Below are 16,417 nucleotides of genomic sequence, written 5' to 3'. Positions count from 1 at the left end.
TCAGGGGTGAATGACGTAAATATTTTCACACAATATGGGAACATCTCATGTTGTCTTGAAGGCTCCTCGGCCCACATCTGACTCTCTGTACTGTCACTATGGCAACGATGTCTATGAGCACTGGGCATTGTGACATCACACGATGGAACGTTCACCATTGGCTGGGGCTCCTGCATAGGCATATGTAAATGAATCCATTCCGATTGGACATATGTGAAGATTGGGCATTGTGACATCACACGATGGAACGCTCAGCAGGGGCTGGGGCTGGTGAAGGTTCTGTAGGTGTGAAGCCAGTTTAGTTTTGAAATATTGGGGGGGGGGGGGGTTAGGATTTGATTAAAAACGTACACTTAAACACGTCGAAATGTAATGAGGAACGGATACTTAGAAAGAAAAGAGAAATCTTTACCAAAATGGAAAAGATGTCGGCGATTCAGCGTTCCCCCTTATCCTTAAACTTTGACCCCTTGTTCTGGTCTTCCCCAACATCCGGAACAATCTTCCTGCATCTAGCCTGTCCAACCCCTTAAGAATTTTAAACGTCTCTATAAGATACCCCCTCAATCTTCTAAAATCTAGCGATTACAAGGCGAGTCTATCCAGTCTTTCTTCATATGAAAGTTCTGACATAACAGGAATCAGCCTGGTGAACCTTCTCTGTAATCCCTCTCTATGGCAACGATGTCTTTGAACATTGGGCATTGTGACATCACACGATGGAACGTTCACCATTGGCTTGGGCTCCTGCATAGGCATATGTAAATGGATCCATTCCGATTGGACATATGTGAAGATTGGGCATTGTGACATCACACGATGGAACGCTCAGCAGGGGCTGGTGCTGGTGAAGGTTCTGTGGGTGTGAAGCCAGTTTAGTTTTGAAATATTGGGGGGGGGGGGGGAAGGATTTGATTAAAAACGTGTACTTAAACACGACGGAATGTAATGAGGAGCGGATACTTAGAAAGAAAAGTGAAATCTCTACCGAAATGGAAAAGATGTCGGCGATTCTGCGTCCAGTTTCGGAGTTGCAGGGAATCAATGGAAGAAATGTGACAGCCGGACGGAGTTCCGTTTCGGAATTTTGGGCGAGAGTTTTATATATTAATAGATAGATAATAAGGTTTAGCGGGCATTTAACCTACAATACCAGTCGGTTTTTCTTGGTCGTGAAAACTCCAATGAGCCAATCAAAATGCCCAGTTAGCGAAGGTGATTGGCTATGGCTGCCCTTGACTGCTTGTAACTAAATAGCGACCCCACTCCAATGCATTACGAGTTAAAATGAACCATGCCGACCAAATTCTACTTGCGGAAATTTTTTCCGTGACATAGCCGAGGCCGTGAGTATGCGGGAATTTTCCTCGATCATGAAGGAGAGTTCCAGTTACCTCATAGGACCTCCTAGGATCACGCGTCAACCATGCTGCGAGTTTGAGTCGAGAGCAAACTCTTCTAAACTCGCAGATTAGGTCGTAGTGGGACAGCCCCTTTACATCCAGATCCAGACTTCCTCCCGCGACTCTGTCCAGAGACCCCGACAGTCCTTTCAGGTTAGGTTCACTTGCACCTCATCTACTGTATCCGTTCTTCAAGACGTGGACTCTGTACATCGGCGAGACCAAACGCAGACTGGGCGATTGTTTCGCAGAACACCTTCGCTCAGCCCAACCTGATCTCTTGGTTGTCAAACACTAATTCTCCTTCCCATTCCCACACTGACCTTTCTGTCCTAGGTCTCCTCCATTGTCAGTGAGGCCCAACGCAAATTGGAGGAACAGCATCTCATATTTCGCTTGGGCAGCTTACAGCCCAGTGGTATGAATATTGATTTCTCTCACTTCAGGTAGCTCCGGTATTCCCCCCCCCCCCCCCCCCCCCCCCTCTCTCTCTCTCTCTCTCTCTATCCCTCCCCCACCCAAGTCACACTTGCTTCTCGTTTTCGCCCAACAAACAGCTAACAATGGCCCGTTTCCTTTATCATCGTCACTTTTTTGCATTTCTTTTATTCATTTCTCTCCACATCTATATCTCTCGTTTCCCTTATCCATAACCAGTCTGAAGAAGGGTCTCGACCCAAAACGTCACCCATTCCTTCTCTCCAGAAATGCTGCCTGTCCCGCTTTTTGTGCCTATCTTTGGGCTTTTTTGTAAACACACAGAGGGTGTCTTAAATCATGTATTGTACACACTTCGTTAACAGAAAAATAAGAGCACAGAAATTCAAGTAATCATAGAAACCTGGACTTTTATTTGAACTTAAGAGTTACAAAACTACTTGTTTCTAGCCAAACCAAAACATGACATAACAGCAGCCTTCATAGTTCTCTGCTCTTGATTAAAGCTGCAGTGCTTCACACAATTTTCATTAAACATGTGGCTGCATGTATGGTATATTCTGTTCAGACAACACACCTTCATTTGCAAGTTTAATCCCCGGAAGCATTTGTTATTCCACTCCCATGCAGAATATTACTTTGGTGGTTGGTAAGATTTTAAGAGTCCATTAATGGATGCGGTTACGGAATACTTAGTTCACTGTAAAATAGGCCAGTCAGCATGACTTTGTGAACAGGAAGTCTTGCTTGACAAATTTGCTGGAATTCTTTGAAGAAGTAAAAAGCAGGATAAAGGAGAGTCAGTAGATGTTGTTTACTTAGATTTTCAGAAAGCCTTTGATTAGGTGCCACACGTGAGGTAAGGAAGATGAGAGCCCATGGTATCAAAGGGCAGATACTAGCATGGATAGCAGAAGACAAAGAGTGGCAATAAAGGGGGCTTTTTTCTGGTTGGCTGCCAGAGTACCGCAGGGGTCAGTGCTGGGGCCGCTGCTCTTCACGTTGTATATTGACGATTTGGACGGGGGGATTGAAGGCTTTGTGGTCAAGTTTGTGGATGACACGCAAATAGGTGGAGGGGCAGGTAGTGTAGAGAAAACAGGGACTCTGCAGAAGGACTTGGACAGGTTGAGAGAGTGGGCAGAGAAGTGGCAGATGGAATATTGTATAACAAAATGTGGAGTCATGCATTTGGGTAATTGGAATAAAGGCATAGACTATTTTCTAAATGGAGAGAGAATCCAGAATTCGGAGGTGCAAAGGGACTTGGGAGTGCTGGTGCAAGATTCCCAAAAAGTTAATCAGCAAGTCGAATCGGTAGTAAAGAAAGCAAACTCAATGCATTTATTTCAAGAGGGCTTGTATACAAAAACAGGGATGTAATGCTGAGGCTCTATAAGGTCGCATTTGGCATATTATGAGTAATTGTGGGCACCATATCCGAGGAAGGACGTGTTGGCTCTGGAGAGGGTCCAGATGAGGTTTACAAGAATGATCCTAGGAATTAGTAGGTTAACCAATGATGAGCATTTGTCAGCACAGGACCTGTACTCCCTGGAGTTTAGAAGAATGAGCGGGGACCCCATTGAAACATACATAATAGTGAACGACCTGGATAAAGTGGACGTGGAATGGATATTTCCACTAGTGGGAGAGTCTAGGACTAGAGGTCATAGACTTAAAATTAAAGGACATGCTTTTAGGAAGTTGAGGAGAAATCGCTTTTGTCAGAGGGTGGTGAATCTGTGGAATTCTTTGCCAAAGAAGGCAGTAGAGGCCAAGTCAGTTGATATTTTTTATGGCAGAGACATAGATTTTTGATTAGTTCAGGTGTCAGAAGCAGGAGAATGGAGTTAGGAGGGAGAGATGGATCAGCCATGATTGAATGGCAGAGTAGACTTGATGGGCCGAAGGGGCCTAATTCTAATCCTATCATTTATGCCCGTATGATATACTTACCAAAAAAGCACAATGCCCAATATGTCACATATTTTTTGGAAAACAGACCAAAACATTTGTCCACATTGGGAAGTCCTACGTGTCTGAGATAGACAGGAATATTTTAATGAATTGCCATCCATAAGTGACAAAATTGGTGATAGACCAAAAACAAAGGGACAAACTTTAATGACAGGATCATTAGCACACTAGGCCAATGATATCCCAGTCAGACAGTAAATTTAAACCAGTCACTGGAATAAACGATTAAAAACTATTTACATTTGTTTAACTGCACAAAGTTTGGACAAAGAGGTGCTCATGGTGACTTGTTTGCAACAAGTGTACAGCAGAGTAAATCAGCAGGGGCAAGATACAGCCTTTGAGGAAACATTTTCAATTTGGTGTACTTGTAGATTATTTATAATACAAAGACATTTGTTAGTAGCTATGGTCAACTAACAAAAGTAAATATGCATGTATTAACGATTTTTGAGGATGTGTGCCTGGTTGGTAAACACTACAAGCTGCTTTCATAACTCGCATATGAGTATTGTACAAGTTAGCTTCAGGTTACTCAGGACAAGCAGACTATTTCAATGCACGATTCTTGTTCTGCTATCGTATTCCTATACTGGTATGTGTAAAGTATTCAAACTACGTTCTACACAAGTTCAAAACTGGATATTAAGTTTTATTGGAAACAAACTAATGATTCTGTAAAGATTCTAATATTAAAAACCAAAACAATGCTCTTATTTTCAGAACATTTCTCACAAGCTTGCAATTTTCTTTAAAGACACAGCCCCAGCAGGTATACCAAAAAATGCAAAGTTCAATTATCTTTGATTGTAATTTAGATTTTAGTCTTAAGGAAGCATTCAGGAAATTGTTTACAAATCAAGTTCGTAAAATGTGTTTAAGAAGGAACTGCAGATGCTGGAAAATCAAAGGTACACAAAAAAGCTGGAGAAACTCAGCGGGTGCAGCAGCATCTATGGAGCGAAGGAAATAGGCAACGTTCCGGGCCGAAACCCTTCTTCAGACTGAAGAAGGGTTTCGGCCCGGAACGTTGCCTATTTCCTTCGCTCCATAGATGCTGCTGCACCCGCTGAGTTTCTCCAGCTTTGTGTACCTTCGTAAAATGTGTATTTTGTCAAACATTTGAAGGTGTTAATATATGAAACTGACCTCAGCAGCACGTGAGAAAATGCTAAAATGGAACTTGAAACTGGACTGGTTTTGGTGCTAACCTGAATGGGTTTTATTTTAAACTAATTAAAACCACTGCAACCATTTACATGCAAGGTCATGGTACAGTGGACTTAAAGCAAAGGTTTAGAATTTGCTGAAGACAAACTGGCTGCTCAACTTATAGCAACCACTACCCTCCACATCAGAAACACATAAGAATAATATATCTTCAATTCAAACAAAATGTAACTGTATTTAAGTCTTTTAACAGTTGCAGAACATGTTCCTCTGCAAAATTATCAGCATGTCTATCATTTTTGCTGCTCAAACATCCCACTGTGTGACACCATCCTTTCTTTTCCCTCTACCAGTGTTGTGCAGGCCACTATGTGAACATTAAAGTAATTCCCTCCTACAAATTTCAGTAATCATACAATTAATTCTTGGCAAGACCTTTCCTGTTATCTGCAATAGAACAATTAACTTGTCAAATGTTTTCAATTTATTACTTTCCAAAAATAACCAACTTTTGTTAACACAATACTTGACCCAATACTTGAACAACGCAATCACTGAAATTTCGTTAATAGCAGAAATTTACCAATTCCCACTGCTTCAATGCTCTTTGAAATTTAACTAAGTTGAAAGATTTTTTTTCTATTTAACAAATACAATACTGCAAACAAAAATGTGATCACTGTTGCCAGTCCATTCATGCATGTCTGTGAATTGCTATATTAAGACATCTAAACATTGTTAAAAGGGCACAAATAACAAAAAGATCAGGAAGTGATGAGAATAGCCAGCGAACTGATTAGATGTTTTGATGTCATCACTGAATCATTGGTCAGTTTGCTCTTCAACTTGCACTTCAGGATTTTGTTCCGTTTTAGTTTTCCGATAATCCTCAGCTTCCTTGTCCAAAATTTTCTTTAAAATAAAGAACATTCATGTACTAACATCACTATTGTTTGAAGAAAAGTCTTTACTCCTTTGTCACACTGTTATCAGAGTTCAACAAAAAGATTGTAATGGAACTGAAATCTGAGAAAAACATCATATTCTTTAATGCATCTGTTAGGTAGCCAAGGTACAATTCATAAAGCACTTCAAATTTCATTGTTCTACCCACCAATCACGGGGGGGGGGGGGGGGTCTGTCTCGGGGCCGCCGAGAGAATAAAGGGAGGCCTCCAGGACTATAATGAATACTTGTGTAACTTTGTCAGCATGTTGTACGTGGCGACTCTTTGCACACTGTATGCAAAACAAAGAATTTCATTGTACCCAAGGTACATGTGACAATAAATATCATTAAAACGTTGAATGCTTCTGACAAATTGGCAATAGCTCGATCAACTAGCAATCTCTTTTTTCAAATTTATTTCTGAGAGCAGTCTTAACCCATCACATGAATTTTCAATGTTCAGTTGTAAACATACCAATGATTTCCTTCAGTGTAAAATTAATAAAAGGTCCACAAACCAAGTAGATAATCATTAATATCCCATTTATTCACAGGACATAAGACTAAATTCATAATTTCAAATGACCATCCTTTTCAGTTTATGTCAGATTAGCTGTTCCTGATGCAAGAATATAAACGGATGGCAATAACTCAGCATTTCCCTCCATAGAGGATGCCTGCCTTGTTGAACATTTTTAGCAATGGTTACATTCTGCATCCCAGTTCCAGTAGTTTCACTTTCTTGCCTCAGTATTTAACTCCTTACATTTATAAATCCTCCAGGCAGATCAACTGCAATTACTAAGCCCATCACCACCGTCAGCTAAAATACAATGTGCATCATTTAATTAGTTTCCGACCAAACACAGATTCCTATTGCTCTCTCCAGACATCTCCTCCTGTGCAGACTGCAAAAAGCTTGTTTTAATTTGTTTTTCAACCTCAATCTGAAATGTTAACCATGTTGTATCTTCCACATATGATGCCTGACCTGCTCGATATTTCAAGAATTTTAAATCAGATTTCCAGCCCCTGCAGATTTTTTCAATAATCTGTTAACCATTTATCATCTGCAGACAGTCCATCTGCTGCAAATTTCACTGTTCCAGCATCTATAGTTATTTTTGTCCATCACAATGCACACTCAAAAGAAATGGTCCCAATACCTACCTCTGGGAAGAGCACAGCATCTCCCGCCAATCTGTTGAGCTACTGTTCACAATTACTCACTGCATTTCAGCCAATTTACTATCCACAATGCTCCTTCAATTTACAAAATGTCTTCATGAAATCCAAATTATTAAATTCCCCTCGGTATCCACTGCTTTAAGAAAATCAAGCCTACAGCAAGTTTTCCTACGTTTCATTAAATTTTTATTCAAACAATACCAGCAAGGATATCTAGGAAATGGGCCCTGGTGGTTCCCATGGACAAATGTCGACTCTTTTTGTAGTCATTTAAAATCTGGATAATTAGATGAACATATTGTGAATGAATACTTCTTCATCTGCCTAAACAAACTGAAGAATTACAATTAAATGCACAAAATAACGACAAGGATTCCAGTCATCAGAGGGCTCACCTTCAGTTTCTGATAATGAGGCAGACTGCTACAATGGGTTTTCTTTGCCACGTCCTCTTTTGTATAAAAGAGACAACAGAGTGTACAATAATATCCAGTCTTTGGAACCACATAGTCTAGTCCTACAATTTAAAGAGACAAATGTTCAATGTTTACTTTTAAAGCAGCAATGAACAATCCCATACACGCAAGCGGAGACGACATTACAAACCGAACCATGCATCATCTAGGCAGCATCAATCTCCAAATGGACTATCATTGATGCAAGCGTTAATACACCATAAGAATAGCGCTATGATGGATTTAAAATGCAGTAAAATTGCAAACTGTTTTAATTAAGATTGCAAATATTCTCAATAAGTGTGAGAAATCATGTTAAACAAACAGTAAGTAATGTGTTAAAGAACTGTGGTCTTGCAATTCTGCATTTGATAAATAAATATTTTCCTACCTACAGGATTGTTGGGTTGATATGGTCCAAGTCGGTACTCATCTGGAGTAGGAGATCGTGATCGAGCACGCTTGTTTTCTGGTTCTACACAAGTCTCCCCTTGCATTTCATCAGTATCCATCTTATTTTCAGTCATATTTTCATCTTGTTTTAGTTCAGTTTCTTCACCGCTATCTTTTTTGTCACTATGTTCTGCTCTTTTTGTCTTGACGATCTTTCCCCTTTTTCGACCACGTTTTCGTTTAGGTTTGTCTACATCCTCCTCTTTTTGCTCGTTGGTGTCCTCTGATTTCTCTGTTACAATACTTGCATCGGCGTCATTCTCCAATTTACTAATGTTATCTGCACAAGATGTCAGATCTTCCAGATCCAAATTCCCAGCATCTACATCACCAACCTCATCCACAGTTACAAATTCATCTATGTTTTCAGGAAAGCACGCTTCTTTCAACTCCTATAGAACATCAATATTAATGTATGAAACGCCTAGAATCTCTGCTTCAGCTACTATTAAACATTACTGGCAAACATGACTTTAATAGTCAAAATCTAATTAATCTTCTAAAAGACAAGACCCCGATTATTTCTAAATGTAATTGTCTGTGCTTGGCCTCTTCCCTTCAATATCAAAAGCTTCTGCCAATAGGCAAGTATGTTTCCTTTACAAACAAGTGAGTTATGGGAAAAGATATGATGAAAGGGAAACAAACAATATAAGACTAGTGTTTAAGAAGGAACTGCAGATGCTGGAAAATCAAAGGTACACAAAAATGCTGGAGCAACTCAGCGGGTGCAGCAGCATCTATGGAGCGAAGGAAATAGGCAACGTTTCGGGCCGAAACCCTTCTTCAGACTAGTATTGAGTTGAAAGTAGATCTGACCCAGGTGGATTGGAATTAATAATTAATAGATATAGAAACATAGAAAATAGGTGCAGGAGTAGGCCATTCGGCCCTTCGAGCCTGCGAACCATTCAATATGATCATGGCTGATCATCCAACTCAGTATCCTGTACATTCTGTGGCAGAGAATTCCAGAGATTCACCACTGTGAAAAATGTTTTTCTCAAATAAAGCAGAATGTACAAAAGGGCAGGTCATTCCCAGCAAAATACCTAATCGTAGAAATGATAACAACTGATGCTAATTATTTTGAATGAAAGTCTAAAATATTCAACACTACTACTGAAGAGCTAAAATCAAACAATGGGTGCTAACAAGTTAATAATAACTAGACAACGACCTGCACAGTTTAAAAATATTTAACTCAAGCTGGAAAAAAATACCTGGGATATCTGTTGATTTATTTCGCTCTTTTCAATAACTGATGCCTGTTTCAAAACAAAATATGTTTTTTTTCAATTTCCAGATAGAAATACAAGAAGAATTATGAACATAAGAAATAAGAGATAGCCCTTCGAGCCTGCTCTGTCATTTATCAAAATCATGGTTGATTTTCTAGCTCGGCACCATCTTAATATCCAGACATCTGTCAACCTTGGTTTTGCATGAACTTGGTAACCAAGCCTTCATAGCCTTGAATAGAGAATTCCAGACTCACCACTCTCAAAGGACAAATTACTGCTTACTTCACTCCCAGGTGGCTGATCATCATTCTGAGAATGACAACCTACTTTTAGACCCTTAAACAGGCAAAGCATCCTACCTGCACCCTGTCTGTTGAGACAGAGGTCTGTATGCACCTCCATTAGTCCCGTCTATTGTATTCGGTGCTCCATGTGACCTTGACATTGGCAAGATCAAACATAGACAAGGCGACTGTTTCGACAAGCACTTGCGCTTCATCTGCCAAGGCCTGCTGGATCTCCCAGTTGCTAACCATTTTAACAACCCTTCCTATTTCCATACTGACATTTCTGTCCTGGGCTTCCTCTATTGCCATAGTTAGGCCACACATAAACTGGAGGAACGGCACCTCATATTCTGCTTGGATAACCTACAACCCAATTGTATGAACATTGAATTCTCCATTTTCAGGTAACTGATCCACAACACTCCCATCTCCACCCATCGTTTCCCCATTCCACACCTGGATGCACAACCGTTTCTCTTTTTCTCCTTCGTAAGTGATAGGAGCAGAATTAGGCAATTCGGCCCATTGTCTACTCTGCCATTCAAACATGGCCATCTATCTGTCCCTCTCAGCCCCTTTCTCCTGCCTTCTTCCCATAACCCGACACCTGTGTCAATCAAGAATCTATCTGTGCCTTAAAAATATCCATTGACTTGGCCTCCACAGCACAAACCTCTCTCTTTCTCCCTCCCCTCACATCTGCCTATCCCCTTCCATCTATATTCCTTCCTCTGACTTCACATTTCACACCTCTATCTTATCTCACATTTGTCTTTTCATCTTTGGCCTTTTTCCAACCATCTGCCAATCAAACCCCCTCACCTGTATCCATCTATCACTTGCCAGACTTTGATCTCCCCTCCCCCCCCCCCCCCTCTATTCCAGCTTTCGCTTGTCCTACTAATATCACTCTGAGGGGTCACAACCTGAAACGTTGCCATGTTCTCCAAAGATGTTGCCTCCAGCACTTTGTGTCTTTTTTAGATCTGTCTAATCCTGCTCATGCTTTGCCTTGGTATCCAATACTCAACCCATGTAGTGTGGGAAAGAACTGCAGATGTTGGTTTAAATCATAGGTAGACACAAAATGCTGGAGCAACTCAGCGGGACAGGAAGCAGCTCTGGAGAGAAGGAATGGGTGACGCCTCGGGTCGAGACCCTTCCTCAGTTTGATTACATTACACCTACTCTGTGTGCTCTCATGTTTTGACCATCTGTGTGAGACCTTATAGAAAGCTTCTGAAATGCACTACATCAACCTGTTCCCCTTAATTACTCTATTTGCCATATCCTCAAAGAAATATATCCATAGTTTTACCGGCTCAGTTGTTTCTGATGCGTCTTGCATGTTCATTTCCATATCCATTTTGGAATTTGCTTCCACCAAGTCAGATGCTTCCATCTCATCCCCTGGTTCCTTCGGCAAACCTTCTTGGTCAGTTTCACTGCCAGATTCACTAGTGCAGAGCTCCTCACCAATATTTTCTTCAAGCTCCACATCGCTCTCAACAACTGCAATTGCTTCTTCGTCTGAAACTTCCTTTCCTTCAGATTTAATTTCTTGTTTGGTATCTCCTGCAATGTTCTTCTTAATTTCACTTGAAGGCAAACTTTCAGAGGTTCCCTGCTCTCCTTTATCACCATCATCTTTTGGATGGATCCTTGATTTGCTAGGTTGTTTTTTCTTAAGAGGACTTCGGGAACGTCGTCGTCTTCTAAGAGTGAAACAAATATTAAAAATGTGTACTAGATCTATTTCTGGTAACCAATTCAATTTAATTGCAGACAATCTTATGCGCTGAAATGACTTAGCTGAACCTAAATTGCAAGTTTCCAAAATATTTGCAGCAGTTAGCGATCAAAATATGACCCATGATTTATCAGCTTAGACAATAGGTGCAGGTGTGGGCCATTCGGCGCTTCGAGCGCTCAATGTGATCATCCCCAATCAGTACCCCGTTCCTGCCTTCTCTCCATATCCCCTGACTCCACTATCTTTAAGAGCCCTATCTAGCTCTCTCTTGAAAGTATCCAGAGAACCGGCCTCCACCGCCATCTGAGGCAGAGAATTCCACTGACTCACAACTGGCTTACCCCTTATTCTTAAACTGTGGCCCCTGGTTCTGGACTCTCCCAACATCAGGAACATGTCTCCTGCCTCTAGCATGTCCAAACCCTTTATAATCTTATATATTTCAATAAGATCACCTCTCATCCTTCTAAACTCCAGGGTGTACAAGCCCAGCTGCTCCATTCTCTTAGCAGTAAAAGATGTTGACAGCTTAGCACTAAAAGATGTTGACAGGAAACAAGTTAAAGCCGGAAACTAGAAACAGAATATATTTGGCACGTGCCATTACTCTAACCTCGCATCCATATTAATCAGAAACTATCACAAAGTACTTTGGCTGCCGATTTCTCGGGTTCTCACATTGATACTCTTCATCTGACTCTTAATTGGCTTTAAACATTGATTTCCAAACACATTACAGCAAAATGCACTTGATAAAAGATTTACCTATCTGCTTCATCCTGTTCTCTCAATACTTCTAGAACCTTAATGCTCGGTTTCTGAAATAAACAAAAAGAGTTAATCATCATAAGATTTGGACAACTGCAGAGAACTTTGTTATTTTACTTTCAAACCCAGTTGCTAGAATCATGGAGTCATACAATAAGAAATGTTGTATTCGGTCCAGCTCTTTTAAATGTCTTTAAAATGTTGATATTGCACCTGTCCCAACTACTTCCTCTGAAGAAAGCTCCAGAGGAAAACACTGCATTCACCCAATCTATCCTTCACATGCTTTTACTCCAATATAAGATCACCCCTCCGCCTCCTACTCTTCCAAGAATAAAATCCTAGGCTGCCGATGTGTCCTTGTAGCTCAGGCCCTGGCACATTTTTTCTCTGCATCGTTCCAGCTAAATGGTATCCATTCTACAGCAGAATACCAAAGTTTTACACCATACTCCAAGTGAAACCTCACCAACGTCAATACAACTGTTACATATTGTGTCAACTTCTATGCTCTATGACTGATGAGGACCAGCATGCCAAAAACCTTTTTCACCCTCCATCTACCCGGGACTCCACTCTTAGATAACTATGGACTTTGAAACATAGTTCATGTTTCACTTAAACAAAAAGGATCAATTTCCCTTGGAAGAGGAATAGACCATCCCATCTTAAGACATCTTTTGAAGGAGAGACAACACTTGTCCTGTTACTTCTTCCTTCCCCATTTCATGATGTCTCAATTAGAATTGTTACTAAACTATGGAAGAAAGATCTCAAGAGAAACCAAGACCTGTGATGGTGGAAAGTTATTTTGTAATATTCCAGAGGAAGGTCATGGTCTAGAGGGAACTGTGAGGGAATGGCAAGAGAGTTGGTTTCAGCCTATGAAAGATAGAAGTGAGTTTAGAAGTTTTCAAGAGAGTTAGATTTAGCTCTTAGTGCTAACAGAATCAAGGGATATGGGAAAAAGCAGGAACATGGGTACTGATTTTGGATGATCAGCCATGATCATATTGAAGCTTGAAGGGCCGAATGGCCTATTCCTGCATCTATTTTCTATGTTTCTATGTTTAATGACAAAGTTTGGGTTAGTCTTCAATGGACAGAATGCTGCAAGCTGAGATGAATGTAGGTTGGAGGGAATAACGCAAGTGGAAAAATAGTATCCATTGACATTTCAAAAGATCAAGAGAAAACAAAAAGCGGAAGACGTCCAGGTGCATCGGGAAACATGAAAGCAGAGCAATGCTACTGTAGGTGGTGAAAACTCCATGAAACGTGAAAGCAGAGAGCAATGCTAATGTAGGTGGTGACAACTCCATGCCAAAGAAATAGTGTGCTGTTTCCTTGCTGTATTTTAAAACATTCTGTAGCTTTTCCCAATTCAGAGGACTGTTAATCAATCCTCAACTCCCTCACTCTTCCGAATGCTACCCGAGCTACAAGTATTTACTTATCCTTCAGACTTCCTGCAGTACTTTGCTTTTGAAATATTAAAAGCCAAATCAAAGAACAACACTGAACATTTAGAAAGGCATCACTTGCCTTTAGGAAGGCATCCCGCCTGCAACTGGTCCAAAACGCCGCAGCGAGACGCCTGACGGGCACCCGAAAAAGGGACCACATCACCCCGATCCTGACCTCTCTCCACTGGCTCCCTGTGCGGTTCCGTATACATTTCAAGACCCTCCTCTATGTCTACAAAGCCCTCAATGGGCTTGCCCCCTCCTACATTAAAAGTCTTCTCACCCACCACTCCATCTGCAGGTCCCTCAGATTGGCCGACTTGGGGCTGCTGAATATCTTGGCATCATCTGAATGTCTAGGCATAAGCTTAGGGGCGACCGTGCCTTTGCGGTTGCAGCTCCTAGATTGTGGAACAGCATCCCCCTTCCCATCAGAACTGCCCCTCCATCGACTCCTTTAAGTCAAGACTAAAAGCCTATCTATATTCCCAAGCCTTTCCTGACGTCCACTAAGCGAGGGCTATATGTATGTAGTTTGTTTGTTTATATTATTCTTATAACAAATGTAAAGCACTTTGGCCAACGAGAGTTGTTTTTTAAATGTGCTATATAAATAAATGCGACTTGACTTGACTTATAAAGACAGACATATAATCATATAACTGTTTTCACCAACTCAGGAAGCCCCAGAAAACTTTATTCCTTTTCAAGGTTTATTCCTTACCTTCAGTACAAGAGTTTTATATTTCTGAGATGGATCCACGGTTACCTTTCTACCTCGAAATATTAAAGGTGTTTTCTTGTAGTGTTTAACCATGTCTATCATGCATTTCTTTGACTCCATCTCCAGAAAAGCCTGTTCATTACAGCATTAACATAATCAGGAGAAAGTCTGAAGATTAATTACAGTATCTCTTACATTTCGGTATGCTAAAATAATCAGATACATCCTTGCCACTTTCTTATTCCCTTACATCCCCACCCCTCCTTTAATCATAGTATTTTCTGGACAGGGGCAATATAAAAGATACCATAAATGTTCATGATAGGTATTAACAACACACCCTTGCCTTCCATAAAAATAAATATTGTGATGATACCTGATTCCGGAGTCTCATCACAATATAATTGAGCACTTTCCCAAAGTTGGCACCAACTTTCACAACATCAGCATCTGAGTATCCAGAGGGAGGGAGATTCTGCAGAAGTGCAACCCTTCCACCACTCCGGTGGTCTTGTTTTTGCTTCTAGAAGGAAAAACAATATTAGAAAAAGAATTGAAGGTACACAAAAATGCTGGAGAAATTCAGCGGGTGCAGCAGCATCTATGGAGCGAAGGAAATAGGTGACGTTTCTGGCCGAAACCCTTCTTCAGACTGATAGGGGGTGGGGGGGTGGAAGAAGGAATGAAAAAGGGGAGGAGGAGGAGCCCGAGGGCGGGGGGATGGGAGGAGACAGCTCGGGGGTTAAGGAAGGGGAGGAGGCAGCAAGGGCTAGCAAAATTGGGAGAATTCAATGTTCATGCCCGCCGGCCGCAGGCTACCCAGTCGGAATATGAGGTGCTGTTCCTCCAATTTCCGGTGTTGCACACTCTGGCAATGGAGGAGACCCAGGACAGAGAGGTCGGATTGGGAATGGGAGGGGGAGTTGAAGTGCTGAGCCACCGGGATTTCAGGTAGGTTCTTGCGGACTGAGCGAAGGTGTTCGGCGAAACGATCGCCCAACCTCCGCTTAGTCTCACCGATGTTAAACAGCTGACATCTAGAGCAGCGGATGCAGTAGATGAGGTTGGAGGAGATACAGGTGAACCTTTGTCGCACCTGGAACGACTGCTTGGGTCCTTGAATGGAGTCGAGGGGGGAGGTAAAGGGACAGGTGTTGCATTTCTTGCGGTTGCAACGGAAAGTGCCCGGGGAGGGGGTGGTACGGGAGGGAAGGGAAGAATGACAAGGGAGTTGCGGAGGGAGCGGTCTTTGCGGAAGGCAGACATGGGGGGGAGATGGGAAGATGTGGCGAGTGGTGGGGTCACGTTGGAGGTGGCGAAAATGGCAGAGGATGATTTGTTGTATTTGCCGGCTGGTGGGGTGAAAGGCGAGGACTAGGGGGACTCTGCCCTTGTTGCGAGTGCGGGGATGGGGAGAGAGAGCGCAGTGTTGCGGGGTATGGAAGAGACCCGGGTGCGAGCCTCATCTATGGTGGAGGAGGGGAATCCCCGTTCCCTGAAGAGCGAGGACATTTCCGATGCCCTGGTGTGGAACGTCTCATCCTGGGAGCAGATGCGGCGTAGACGGAGGAATTGGGAGTAGGGGATGGAGTCCTTACAGGGGGCAGGGTGGGAAGACGTGTAGTCCAGATAGCCATGTGAGTCAGAATTGTTCAACTCCCAAATCTTCATGTTTGAGATAATTTCTATGAAGACGTTATGCAAGATAGAACGGCCCCTCCCCACATATTTGCCTCAGATGGATGTATCCAACCATTACCAATCATAACGTTGCAATAGCATCAACATAAGTAACTTCAACAACAAACTCAAACACTTTTTTTTTAAAAATACTGATTTAAAAGCAAGAAACAATTTGGCTAAAGCATTCACCAACAGATGATCCATTTGAGTTACCTTCAAATCTATTTCTTTGTATTTGTGAGACATATCCACTCTAATCTTCTTGCCATAAAGAATTGCTGGCCTCGTGCTGTAAAAGGCAACTGCCGTTTGTGCTTGTCCACTTGTGGCCATTTCCACAAACCCCTACATTTTAGATTTTTTTTAAAACAAAATGCTCGTGATGATGATCAACATTCAGATACAGATGTCATCCATAAGTAGAAACTACGGATAATAGCGGTAGATATTGCACATT

The 16,417-nt window shown here is 41.7% G+C and overlaps 1 protein-coding gene across 5 annotated transcripts in view; it reads right to left on the bottom strand.

The window, feature by feature from the left end:
* Positions 1-4,918: 4,918 nt before the first annotated feature.
* Positions 4,919-16,417, bottom strand: part of LOC116978204 (matrin-3-like) — a 36,443-nt gene continuing 24,944 nt past the window's right edge. For 3 of the 5 annotated variants that reach the window (XM_033029174.1, XM_033029176.1, XM_033029175.1), the window contains exons 8-16: positions 16,174-16,305; positions 14,654-14,800; positions 14,278-14,409; positions 12,085-12,137; positions 10,885-11,281; positions 9,259-9,303; positions 7,974-8,427; positions 7,523-7,644; positions 4,919-5,903 (exon numbers count right to left, since the gene is read on the bottom strand). In XM_033029174.1, coding sequence (XP_032885065.1) covers positions 5,814-5,903; positions 7,523-7,644; positions 7,974-8,427; positions 9,259-9,303; positions 10,885-11,281; positions 12,085-12,137; positions 14,278-14,409; positions 14,654-14,800; positions 16,174-16,305 — 1,572 coding nt within the window. In that variant the 3' untranslated portion in view covers positions 4,919-5,813. The remainder of the gene's footprint in view (positions 5,904-7,522; positions 7,645-7,973; positions 8,428-9,258; positions 9,304-10,884; positions 11,282-12,084; positions 12,138-14,277; positions 14,410-14,653; positions 14,801-16,173; positions 16,306-16,417) is intronic. The other 2 variants (XM_033029178.1, XM_033029179.1) reach the window with 2 other exon arrangements.

The sequence above is a fragment of the Amblyraja radiata genome, chromosome 11 (genome assembly GCF_010909765.2).
Source record: "Amblyraja radiata isolate CabotCenter1 chromosome 11, sAmbRad1.1.pri, whole genome shotgun sequence".
Taxonomy (NCBI): Eukaryota; Metazoa; Chordata; class Chondrichthyes; order Rajiformes; family Rajidae; genus Amblyraja; species Amblyraja radiata.
The sequence above is the reverse complement of the archived record's forward strand: the minus strand, read 5'-3'. Positions and strand labels throughout refer to the sequence as shown.